Consider the following 12,741-nt stretch of genomic DNA (forward strand, 5'->3'; position numbering starts at 1 on the left):
AAGAATAACCTCCGCACCCGACGCCACTCCTTCTCTGTACCGCCCAAACCCCTTCCCGGCCAGGAGGAAGAGGAAGATGACCTCTGGACTCTCCTGAAACTCCTCCTCCCAGGCCTTAGTTGGGAGTCATATTGAGGATGAGGTCAGAGGGCGCCGGTCTGCTGTCCCAGAAACAGAGAAGTAGCTTAGTGGGACTGAAACTCCCCAAACCGTCTGAACAGTCTAGTGTCCAGGACGAGATCTCATCCTCATCAGCAGAGGAACAACGTACTCCACGCCTACAGGACAAGATCTCATCCTCATCAGCAGAGGAACAACGTACTCCACGCCTACAGCAAGGGGCTTCGGCGCAGGAGGAAAAGAACACAGTGTGATGTACGTAGCCCCCCCCCCCCAGCAGACAAAGTGTGAAACCAGCCCTTCCCAGACAGGGCACAGCTTCCAGAAACAAATCCAGACCAACCCACCCCCCAAGAGCCCTAAACCCAAGCAGGAAGTCAACGGCTTTATGTCCTTTTTTAGACGCTGGATGGAGAAGAGCAAACCCCTAGCAACAGCCACACAACATCCCCTAGCAACAGTAAAAGACTCCTGATACTCCTGAGGGTACAGTAGGAATCGATTTTAATTTTTCATTAAGGCTGTTTCTTGCAGTTTTATTACCTTAAACTAAGAAGAAGTATTGAATGTCCTCGTTAAGAATACAGTGATATCCACTCAAATATTAATTTGCTTGACAATTATTTATTTACGTCAGTAACATTCAATTATAATTTAATCTTTCCCCAAACACTATTAAAAAGATGTAGGGGGAAATACATTCAGAGCTAAAGAAAGTGAATATCACCAACGATGACATCACACAGAATTGGAATTAATTGATTGGTACATTAAATGTATGCATGTGTATATGTATGTATCTCAAAGGGATACAATGTAAAATAAACATAAAATATCAAGTTCAAAGGCTTTAATGAAATGTGTTCGTCTTCTCTTGTTGTCATAACAGGACAACAGAAAAACAGACATTTTTTTACAGTTAAACAATTGTATTCATCCAAAATGGGTCACTGTTAAAAAGTCAACCAGTCTCTCAAGGTAGAACCGACCGGCATCTCCATGGAAAAACAAAGGCCGCTAATCCCAAATAAAGTTGTTTAATACTTAGCATGGGAGAGAGACAGCATCTAGTGGTTGTTAAGGGTACAATGGAGAGAGCCAGCATCTAGTGGTTGTTAAGGGTACAATGGAGAGAGCCAGGCTCCCAGCATGCACCCTGCCTCTTCCAGACAGGGCAGCGTGGCAGGCCTAGGCGCTGTGGGGAGGGTGAAGGGGTTAATGTGCTTTGCTGAAGGGTGGGTTGAGTTGAAAGGTGGATTAACACTCGAACAGCCGTGGGTGGGGTCATTTGACCAAGTGAGTAAAAAGAAATGTATACCTTTGCACTCGATCAAATTTCAGGACCCTCCTTTCATGAGGCTGGCTTGTCGAGGTGTCCTCGGGCAAGACACTGAACCCCCCAAATTGCTCCCAATGAGCGGGAACCGCTGCCTTGCATGGTAGCTTGCCGCCATCGGTGTGTGAATGTGTGTGTGAACGGGTGAATGAGAGGCCGTTGTAAAGCGCTTTACAATAAGGGTTAGGGTTAGGGCCATATAAGTCATGTAGGTATATAAGTCATGTAGGTATATAATTTACCATTTATAAACCGTTGGATGTGGAGAGAAATATCATGGTAGTAGTGGCCAGGGTTAGGGTTAGGGTGTGTGCGCGTGTCTGTGTCTGTGTGTGTGTGTGACAGTTATTCTATAATCATCCAACTAAGTCAACAGCAGCTAGTTGAGAGATCTGGGGTTCACCATGTGATTTTATTGTAAAATAATAATACAAATAAATGATAAATATGATAAATATCATATAGTCTTTCTCCTTGTAAGCCAGTGAGCAGGTTTGATTTAAGAACATGGACAACAGACAGAGGGGGAGTGAACACAGAACAGTGAGAAAGAATGACTATCATCATCATCATCATCATCCTCATCATCACTATCATAATCATCATCATCATCACTATCATCATCATCACTGCCTGTACCTCTGTGTTAGTGCACAAGATCCAGAAATATAAAAAGAACATGTACAATTTCAAATGCATGTAAAAATCTAACTTATTTTAACCAATCAGAGCCATCAAAACCACCCAATAAATACGATCTAGGAGGGAGGGGCGAGAGGCCCCACGGCATGCTGGGAGTGTTCTTGCCGTCCGCTCAATTCTGTTTTTCAGTCCTTCCTTTTCTCTTTCTTCTCAGTGTGTCCAGCGTATGCTACTGATTCGCGTCCAGGAACTCATCTATCAACTCCAACACCTCCCCCTGTGGACACACACACACACACACACACACACACACACACTAGCTTTAGTCTCTGTCAGTCCTGTCCTGCTGAGATGACATGGAGACCAAACCTTAACCCTGACATCTTTCATAGTCAGTTGATTGATGATGGTATGATTGCGGGTTGATCTAAAGCAGTGAAGAGTGGTTAAGAGTTGAGTTCATGCAGACATTAATTCCCTTCCAATTGTCCCCACAAACATTCAACTAATAGACCACAAAATGCAGCCACTGAGTAAGCATGACTGAATGAACGGACGATTTAATTAAATGAGTATTTTCGTGTCTAACGTCATAATGACATCCTTGCATTTTCTACAATCCAACATCAATTTCGGTACATCCCACATTGTGCAAAGCGTTATAATCTTGCAGACTGAAAACGCCAGCTAGACAGATAGGTCTCAGTATGAACGTCCAGGGGGGGGGGGGGGGAATCCAGGGGGGGAGGGGTCCAGGGAAAGTGTTATTTACAGAGAACTTGCTTCTGAGAACCAAAGTCCACTCACACCCTGGACACTAGAGGTAACTCACTCATGGCTATATTCAAACTTATAATAATATTATAATTATATATTAGATTAGAATAGAATAGAATATTCACACACCACCAAAACTGAACACATCATACAATGATAAGGTTTGGTGATGCCTCGGTGAACCCAAGATATTGATTTCCGAAGACTATGCTTTTGAAATATTATTTCTTCGGAAATCAGTATCAATGAAGATGCCTGTCAGTGAAGTGGTGGTGACGGACAAAACAAGCAGACACACAGACACACAGACACACACCTCGTCATCACTCTGCAGGCGCTCTGTGGAGAACTCCAGCATCTTCAGCTGCATGGTGGTCTGGTTGAAGTACTGCAAGGCCTCCTGCAACACACATAACACACACACCGTCACGGCAGGTTTTGATATATGTGTGTATAAAGTTGTGTATGTGTGTGTGTGTGTGTGTGTGTGTGTGTGTGTGTGTCTGTGTTTCACCTTTCTGGGGATTTGGAAGGTAAGGCAGGTTTGGATATATGTGTGTATAAAGTTGTGTTTGCGTGTGTATGTGTGTGTGTGTGTGTGTGTGTGTGTCTGTGTTTCACCTTTCTGGGGATTTGGAAGGTAAGGCAGGTTTGGATGTATGTGTGTATAAAGTTGTGTTTGTGTGTATGTGTGTGTGTGTGTGTGTGTGTCTGTGTTTGACCTTTCTGGGGATTTTGAAGGTAAGGCAGGTTTGGATGTATGTGTGTATAAAGTTGTGTTTGTGTGTGTGTGTGTGTGTGTGTGTGTGTGTGTGTGTGTGTGTGTGTGTGTGTGCGAGCGTAACCCTCTGTGTGTGTGTGTGTGTGTGTGTGTGTCTGTGTTTCACCTTTCTGGGGAGGAAGTCTTCATCGACCAGACTCCATTTGTCTCTGTGGTACTGGTAATACACCACGTTGTTCTTCATGACCTCGTCACTGGGGTCAAACAGCATGTAGCTGGCCACGCACGGCACTGCATTCTTCAGGTCGTTCACTGCAGAGGCAACCAAATGTCAGTTAGCATTTAGCCTACAGCTAATAAGAACCACATTTACCCTACAGCTAACAAAAAACAAATTTACAGCATAAAGCTTCAGGAAGTCAACTAGCATCAGAGCTAACAGGCACAAAAACAACAAATGTCGGGTTTAGCCAGTAACGTGATCATGATGGAATGAGGCCAGGGGTTCCAAGTTCTATTCCTGGCTGTACCAGATTCTGCTGCCTAGGTATTCCCTGTACAGTACACTGAGGAGGCATACAACGCTTGTCTTTACTGTAGACATGACTGTCAAAAACGCATAAGTAAATGTATGCCTGCTACATATTACTGTAAATTCCTACATGTAGCAGAGGTAATCTGGTCGTAGCTAGCATAGCCTTGTGTAGTGACATCACCTGACACACACTTGAAGCAACTGCCCTATAGAGAGCATCTCTGGTTGGTGATATTCAATGATGGTTGAGTGTGGAGGGTTGGTGTACGGACGGTAACGGAACTCACATGGTTAATAATGGCGCTTTTCCACTACCGCACCATACCGTGCCGTACCGCGTGAGCCCGGTTTGTTTTGCTTTCTCCACTGCCAGCCGGGCCGAGCCGGGCCAATTTAGCTACTCGTAGCGAGGGGTAGCGAAAGGTACTTTTTTGCCAGGCTGTGTGTGACGTGTGACGCTGCAGACCGTTGATTGGTCACAACATTGTCATCCCATGTTCATAGATTTCACCGCTAACCGCCATTTTTAAATACCACAACAGATTTCGCTCTCGGAAAATGTCATTTACTTTTTCTGTAATTATTAGATTTGAAAAATTATGATACCATCGTATTATCTTAGTTTAATGTCATTTCAATGCATCATAGAACTTTTATTTACAACAAGCATAACCCCAAAAAATCGCTATTATGGTAGATTTCCGTGTTGCTCCCTTTCACACATGTCGGGGATTCCCTGGTTGCGCGATCTAACTAGAACTACTAGATCTACTAGATCTACTAGAACTGAAAGCGGCAAGTAACAGGCACGTAACATCCATATGCTATATAAATAAATATATTTGACTACCAGCAAGACACCGGAGCACTCAAATCTATAACAAACGCGGAGATTGTATGAGCCCCGGCGTCAGTCCAATGGAAGCGTGAAGCATAGCCTTTCCGTAGAAATACATCGCTCCCTGTCTAACGTTATATATCTAACGTTACATGTTTTAAGGCTGATCTGTGCATGATATTGCTGCATTTTGCCATAATTCTTATCGCATTTCCCCCTGTTGAGCTGTATAGCGGCACTTATTAAAGTGAAGTGCTCTTATGACACTTAACTACTCCTACTGTCCCCGCTCGCTCCAGGTCTGCTGTGTATAATAGAGAAGTGTATCCTACCCGTACCGTACTTTCAAATGCGTGCCATTCCGAGCCGTACCGGTCTGGTCAATGGAAAAGCGCCATAACACTGTAATACTAAACTCATGTGTGTAATAACAATAATAATAACACACTCACATTTGTAATAGGCGAACTGCAGGTAGTGGTACATTGTCGCCACAAACTTCTCTACGACAAAACCCCCGACCACAGGAGTCAGCTCACTCTCACACTTCACCTTCCTCTGCAGCACCTCTGTGTAGTGGTCTGTGGGGGGGAGAAAAGGGGGAGGGGGGGAGACATAGAAAAGAGAAAAGGAACCATCATCACAACCAGTAAAAACACGTGAATAAAAAGCAACAGCTGCAATGCACTACATATGTGACAGCAGCTGGTGAAAGGGGGAACAAGTCAGCAACTGACCGAATGTTCAGACTTTTATTCTGAAAAATTTAAATAAATGTCAACGTTGTCGAAAATCAATGACACACTCGCTAGTCAAGCCAAAACACTGCAATACAATGGATTCGGTGAGTAAACCCCACTACTACCTAGTTAGTGTAGAGTAGTGGGGATTACTCACTAGGGGTGTAACGGATCACGGAAATTCCGTGATCCGTTCGGATCGCCCTCCACGGTTCGGAACGCGTGTGTACCGCGGATCAATTGCATTTTTATTTTTTTACCTTTATTTTACCAGGAAGTCACATTGAGATTAAAACCTCTTTTACAAGAGAGACCTGGCCAAGACAGGGTCAAAATAGTAGCTTAAAAAACAGTTCAGATAACAAGACAGGACATAAGACAGTGGCAACAATACAATAGACAAACAATGGTAGGGGTATTTACAAGGTGATTAAAACATTGAGAAGTCTAACCAAAGCAGGTACAGCGAGCGGTGACCACATCCTTTAATCTACGCTTGAAGATACTTATGGAAATAAGGGCCTCTAATTTAAAAGTAGTCTGTAGGTCATTCCAAGACCAAGGGCCATAATAAGACAAGCTTGCCCTTCCAACATTGTTCATGATAAGTGGCACCTTGTATTGTAGCCATCTACGAGACCTGAGACCCGAGCCACTCGGTATAGGGATGAACTTCAGGCCCAGATAATTCGGTAAGAAGCCAGAGATGATTTTAAACACAAGAGTGTACCAGTGTTGGAGCCTTCTGACAGAAAGAGATGGCCATCCAACCAGACTATACAGTGTACAGTGATGGGTCCTGAAGGCACTATTGGTGATGTATCTTAGAACCGAATGATACAGGGGGTCTAGCTTGGATAAAGTGGACAGAGAAGCAAACCTATATACTGTATCACTGTTAACAAGTAATAATATTACTTAATATCTTACTTAATATCTCTTGTAAATCACAATGTAGAGTTGCCATGAAAAGATAGACGCGACAGTTGCGGGCTTTGTTTTACTCTAAAGCGCAATGATAGGTTGATAATGCGAAAGAAAAATAATCCGTTGTTTGCTCACTACACGTGAAGCTGGGAATCCACAACAACAAGGCTGCGTTCGTAAATCCGCTCTGGAATCTGATCAGCGTTCAAGGAACGCCTCTTGTCCAATCAAATGACTTGGTCCCTTTATGACGTCAGACCCAGTGTGCGCTCCGGCGCTCTCAAAGCGAATTTACGAACGCGGCCCAAGTGTATCATGTTACGTTGTTCGGCGGAGAAGAACTCGAAATGCCTCCCTCGTCATTTAAATCCCATGTATGGGAGCACTTTGGCTTCTCTGTCAACTATGACGGGAGGCACGAAAAAGGTAGCTCGACAACTTCTGATAATGTAGGCATTTTTTTCATACCATGTTCAAAATAAGGGTTCACTTTATTATTTAGTTAAAAGTGGCATAAAACATGTTTATTCATCTGCTTTAAAGAGCCCAGTGATTCACTGCTGCAACCAGGCGCCTCCTCCCTCTCTCCTATCATTTAAATTGAGTGTATTTCAGTATAATTATGTAATGTTTGAGTGTAGAATATGTTATATATATTATATATATATGTATATATGTATGTATATATATATATATATATATATATATTACCAGTTTTGACATCTTGAATGTTGTTGGTTTTTGTCACATAGTAAAAGTGGTGTTTTTACAGAATTCAAGGAAAAAGCAGTTTTTATAAAAACAAAAATGTTTTGTGTTGATCCGAAAAATGATCCGATCCGTGACTCAAAAACCGTGACACGATCCGATCCGTGAGTTAGGTGATCCGTTACACCCCTATTACTCACCGACCGAATCCATTGCATTGCAGTGTTTTGGCTTGATGAGAGTATGTCATTGATTTTAGACAACGTTGACATTTATTTACATTTTTCAGAATAAAAGTCTGAACATTTTGATTTGTTCTCAAAGCATAGGGCGTTTTTAACCTGATATGGGCAGGAAAACACACCTGACAGAGGGCTAAATGGACAGAAAGAGGAAGAGAAAGATGGAGGGATAGATGGATAGAGGGAAAACAGCATGTGTAAGATTGAGCTTAGAAGGAGGGATCGATAGGTAGAAGGGAAGATAAACTGACAAGAGATGGAGGGATGGATACTCACCTGTGTTGGAGGGGTAGTTGGAGGGATAGATAGACAGATAGATAGATAGATAGATAGATAGATAGATAGATAGATAGAAGGACACAGAGACTCACCTGCGATGGAGGGATAGAAGTCTTTAAAGTCCTTGACCTCTCTGGAGCCCTCAGAAGCAGCCAAACACTCGTCGTAGACCTTGAGGAAGTCCCTGAGCGCCAGCTCCATGTCCGACACGGACGTACGGTAGTTATCCCCGTTGTACGCCCGCACCGCCCGCACAAACAACGTCTGGAACACAACAACAACAACCATCACATCACAAGAAAAAACATAATAAACAACAACATAGTGGTGACAGGTCGTTGATAGTGGGTTGGACGGATGATCAGAAGGTCATGAGTTCAAATCCCACCTGGGGAACACCACCACTAATGTGACCTTGACCTTGAGGCACTTAGCCCTCAGTTACTCCAGGGAGACTGTCCCTGTCATCTCTAGATGTAAGTCGCTTTGGATGAAAGTGTCTGCTAAATGGTTCAAATGTAGTGTAAGCAACAACACAAGATTGTTGACATGTAAACATGCCTCATTCCTATTGGATCCAACCTGGGTTTAAAACAGCTGAGGCCTAGCCAACTGAGACCCTCCAAGCTGTGTGTAGTGAGTAGTATGTTTGGTTTAGAGTTGAGGAAGTCTTAATCAGCCTTATGACGTATCACTGGTCCTCCCAGTGCCACTCTATCCCACATCAGATGCACACCACACTGCCTAGAAATACAACTGCTTGTGTGGGTGTGTACAGAATTGACTTGGTGTATTTGAGATTGTGTTTGTCACACACACACACACACACACACACACACACTCACGACCGCACCACACACAAGCTCATGTGTGTGTGTGTGTGTGTGTAGGTCTACCTCGTAGGACTTGGTCTCCAGGTCTTTGAGGTGTTCATCAGCTCCTGCCTTGGCCAATTGGTCAGACTGATACACACACACACACATACACACACACACACACACACACACACACACACACACTTCACATCAAAACAAGAAAAATCACAGAACCCCGGCCTTCCCAGTGCGACTCGTGGCACGTCCGGACTCGGAGACGTCACGACCACAGCAGGGGGGTTAAAGCCGTGCCTACCGGGCCCGCTGTTTGCATTATAGCCTAACGAAGTCACAGAAAACATACATTTTATGGAATCAAATTCAATGGAATTAAAACCATTTCACAGAGGTGCAGGACGTGCTCCAGTTAGGCTGGAAGTTTTGAGAGAGACAATACAGATGGTCGATGTAACTCTCTCTCTCTCTCTCCGTTCCCTACTCGCGTTGGGTGAGGAGGACCGTGCAGTGCGCCGCTGTGATTTCACTCTCGAACTCACTTTGAAGTAGGCGAACTGCAGGTATTTGTAGGGCTCTCTTTTCTCGAACTCTTCCACCGTGTCCCGGCTAGGCATGGTCTGCCTGAATGCAGGCAACCCCTGTTTACAGCGTTTCAAACACTGCGCCCGTTTCATCACATTACCGAAAACCCGCAGCTCCCCAAACTCGGCAAACTTCTCCTCGTTGTCCATCCGCACGGAGCTGCAGTTGAGGTTACAGAAGGCCTCGCTGTCCCGGAGCAGCCGGTACAACCGGAGAGAGACCTCCAGGTAGTCCACGGTCTCCTGCCACTTCTCTCCGGTGTATTGGTCCAGCGCGTGTTTGTACGCAGAGTCTAACGGCATAAGCTCGTGTCTCGGGAAACTCCTGAAGCTGTATTTCTCGTATTGAGAATAGACCACGGTAACAAAAAATGCGAATATAAGTACAGAGACGAGAGGGGATCTGGAGGGTGCCATCTTTGATGTCTGTAACGGTGGGACGGCTGTGCGACGTCTCCGCTAAGCCTGTGTGCGTGGACCTGGGACCGCCTCAACCCCCACCACGTATCCGGACACAGCCCACCCTCCCCCGGCTACTCAAGGCAGGCAGGGGGGCGGCGAACTACCGGAGGGCGAGGGGGTGGGGAACCACTGGAGCTCCCTGCTCCTCCCCCTTAAATCTCTGCTGTTCTACAGAAATCCTTCAGAGTTGGACATTGCAATAAAGTGGGTGAAATTACAAAGAACACTTTTAGGATTCAGGAAATGACTGTCCAAAAGTTGCAGAGAAAGTTATAGCGACAGGTTTCCTGCCAGGGTTGACTGACTTTTATTTTTAAATGATTCTTTTTATTGAAATAAAAAAGATAAATACAGTTGTTATATTTTATGTTTTTTTATATAGGCTATAATATAGCCTACAAAAGTGTATGCTATTCAATAGAGGTTTATTCCATGTTATTCTCCTAATTAGCCCCCCGGGAACAGCGCATCACAGCTGAGCCTCCCCCCTCCTGTTGCCACGTAGAGGCATTCCTGAGAGACAGAAAGTCTTCCCCACTTCTCCCAAACAATCAAGGAGAGTCATAAAACTCCCGTAAAAGGAGCTCAAGAAAGCGAATTAAACGTTGTTTTGACCAGTGTAGGCTACATAGACTGAATGGAGTTTATGCAATAGGTCTTCTGGGGGTCTTGAAATGATGTGATTTACACTACTTCCAGCTGTGGACAGGCCCTTGCTGTACCACGTTTACACATCTGCGACGCGCTACTGCGCCTGCGCCATACGTGGTGCGCAAATCTTCCCCATTCAATCCTCGGGACGGACGGACGGACGGGGGGACCGAAGTAGTACGAGAGAACGAGACCAAGACCGACCAGAGGAGCCGAAGCGACCGGGGATAGAGACAGAACGAACGACACAGTTACAGATTATTCACCCAGCAGTCGCTGTTATTAGATAGTTGCATGAAAATGAACCAGTGCGTGCACGGGATGATCTATCTGGCGGTTCTGGTGGCGTTCGCCGCCTGCAACGCCCCTCCGGTCCCGTTAGACGACATCGTTATTGAGAAAACTTTCGTGCCAGAGCAGTGCGGCCGTGCGGTGAAAGTAGGGGACTATGTCCGGTACCACTATAACGGCATGTTCCCGGACGGGAAGAAGTTTGACTCCAGGTAAGGGGAAGAGAGAGACACAACTTTGAACCTCATCTCATGCACTTCTCTGTGAAGAGGATAGTGCGTGCGTGCGTGCGCGTGTGTTTTATTACCGGGCCGGCCCACAGCCACGCATGCAGCTGCAGCAGACTCGCAGCTTCCGTTCTCTACCGGTAGGCAGCACAACGCGGGGCTTTAATAAGTGAAAACAACGTTTATCCATTGAGAGATGCAACCTAACTGTCAGGTTTAACTCCACAGAATGCATAACCCCCTTCTCCAGGCTTCTGTTGACGCGTAACTCCCTTGTTCAGGCTTCTGTGGCCAACGGTGCGCACCTGTATGCGCTCACAGGTATCCAGGTGTTCGTCTATGAATATGTTGTGTTCACTCAAGGACGCTGCCTAGCCTTTATGTCACGCATGCGTAGTTACTTAGACAGTTGTTGTGATTGGGATGATTGTACCGTTCATTGATGAAGCGTGGACAGACAGGCCGCCTATGTGCGTGGCAGACAGGCCGTGGTAGTGACGCGGCACGGCAGGTCATCCCTCTCCACCCTCGGGGACAGAGTGAGCCTCATGCATGGATGGCGACTGAATGAATGAAAGAAAGAACGAATGACTGAGTAACTGAACGAATGAATTATTGAATGAATAAATAAATGAATGAGTAGGCCTATTAGTGGTTGTTCTTGTAGCTAGAATGTTGTTGAACTGATATCTGACCAAAATTAGTTTTGGGTATCTGTGAGTGTATTCATGTGTATATGACCGTGTGTGTGTGTGTGTGTGTGTGTGTGTGTGTGTGTGTGTGTGTCTGTGAGAGTATTCATGTGTATCTGTGCGTTTCTTGGGATGTGTGTATTTGTGCATTCTATTTTGTATATGACTGTGTGTGTGTGTGTGTGTGTGTTGCAGTTATGACCGTGGCAGCACCTATAACGTGTATGTGGGGAGGAAGCAGCTGATCGAGGGGATGGACAAAGCTCTGGTGGGGATGTGTGTGAACGAGAGACGACTTGTCAAGATCCCCCCAAAACTCGCATACGGGAAGGAAGGATACGGTAAGGGTGTGTGTGTGTGTGTGGGTGTGGGTGTGTGTGGGTGGGTGTGTGTGTATACTCACAAGTATTTGGGGACAGCGCCAAATTGACTGACTGGGTATTGAACCCAGGACATCCATGTGACTCAACACCAAATAAGCCCACTGAGCTAAAGCCCTCAGGTGTCAAAGGCCTCAGCACAGCATGTAACGCGACTCCTGTACTTACCTGTGTGTGTGTGTGTGTGTGTGTGTGTGTGTGTGTGTGTGTGTGTGTGTGTGTGTGTATAGAGGATGTAGTTTACTTACTCTGAAGTATTCCTAAACACACAGAGCATTGAGGGTACAAACACACAGCAGCTGTTTACACACACACACACACACACACACACACACACACACACACAGCTTGTGAGTTGTGTGGTTCTCGTGTGTCTGACTGTGTGCATTTAAGCCTATATGATTGCTAAGTATGTGTCATGTGTGTCTGAGCCCCGAGCCTCTGTGGTTGTGGAGTGTAAAGTGTGGTTGTTATGTGTCTGGGTGTATGATTTGTGTATGATTCGTGTGTGTGTGTGTGTGGTTATTCAAGAGGGACTCCCGGCTGGAGAGGAAGTGGGTGGCCTCAGCCTCCGTGGAAATTGAGGCCACAGTCACTGTGACATCACAGACTAGGAAGTGGATATGAGCAACCAATAGCATTAGCAATGTTCTGCTTCTGGCCATGCTGATGGTTCTGAGCATGCCCAGTTGATGCACTAGCAGACAGTGCTTTCACAATAGAAACACTGATATTCTGAGGCAAAACTGGAAGCATTTG

General features: G+C 45.4%; 2 protein-coding genes across 3 annotated transcripts in view; one reads left to right on the forward strand and one right to left on the reverse strand.

Annotated features, from left to right (window-relative positions):
• Nucleotides 1–1,869: 1,869 nt before the first annotated feature.
• Nucleotides 1,870–9,773, reverse strand: crtap (cartilage associated protein). 2 transcript variants are annotated; one of them, XM_080526097.1, is made up of 7 exons: nt 9,238–9,773; nt 8,762–8,827; nt 7,958–8,129; nt 5,422–5,550; nt 3,763–3,908; nt 3,192–3,275; nt 1,870–2,375 (listed from the first exon to the last, which is right to left on the reverse strand). In XM_080526097.1, the coding sequence occupies exons 1-7, from the start codon at nt 9,694–9,696 to the stop codon at nt 2,328–2,330; spliced, it is 1,104 nt and encodes a 367-aa protein (XP_080382223.1). In that variant the 5' UTR covers nt 9,697–9,773; the 3' UTR covers nt 1,870–2,327. The 2 variants fall into 2 exon arrangements, with proteins under 2 accessions (XP_080382223.1, XP_080382224.1); XM_080526098.1 differs by lacking the exon at nt 8,762–8,827.
• A 795-nt stretch (nt 9,774–10,568) lies between these two features.
• The window catches only part of fkbp9 (FKBP prolyl isomerase 9), a 16,612-nt gene continuing 14,439 nt past the window's right edge, over nt 10,569–12,741 (forward strand). Inside the window, exons 1-2 of the mRNA XM_080526096.1 lie at nt 10,569–10,895; nt 11,798–11,943. Coding sequence (XP_080382222.1) covers nt 10,687–10,895; nt 11,798–11,943 — 355 coding nt within the window. The 5' untranslated portion in view covers nt 10,569–10,686. The remainder of the gene's footprint in view (nt 10,896–11,797; nt 11,944–12,741) is intronic.

The sequence above is a fragment of the Nansenia antarctica genome, assembly GCF_963989245.1.
Source record: "Nansenia antarctica genome assembly, chromosome: 3".
Classification (NCBI taxonomy): Eukaryota; Metazoa; Chordata; class Actinopteri; order Argentiniformes; family Microstomatidae; genus Nansenia; species Nansenia antarctica.

Excerpts from the sequence above, each read along its gene's own strand:
- crtap (XM_080526097.1), bottom strand. The coding sequence starts at position 9,696 with ATGGCACCCTCCAGATCCCCTCTCGTCTCTGTACTTATATTCGCATTT. Across the intron at positions 8,130-8,761 it reads TGGAGACCAAGTCCTACGAG|ACGTTGTTTGTGCGGGCGGT; the intron begins GTAGACCTACAC and ends GTTGTGTTCCAG. Across the intron at positions 5,551-7,957 it reads CTTCTATCCCTCCATCGCAG|ACCACTACACAGAGGTGCTG; the intron begins GTGAGTCTCTGT and ends TCCCCCCCACAG.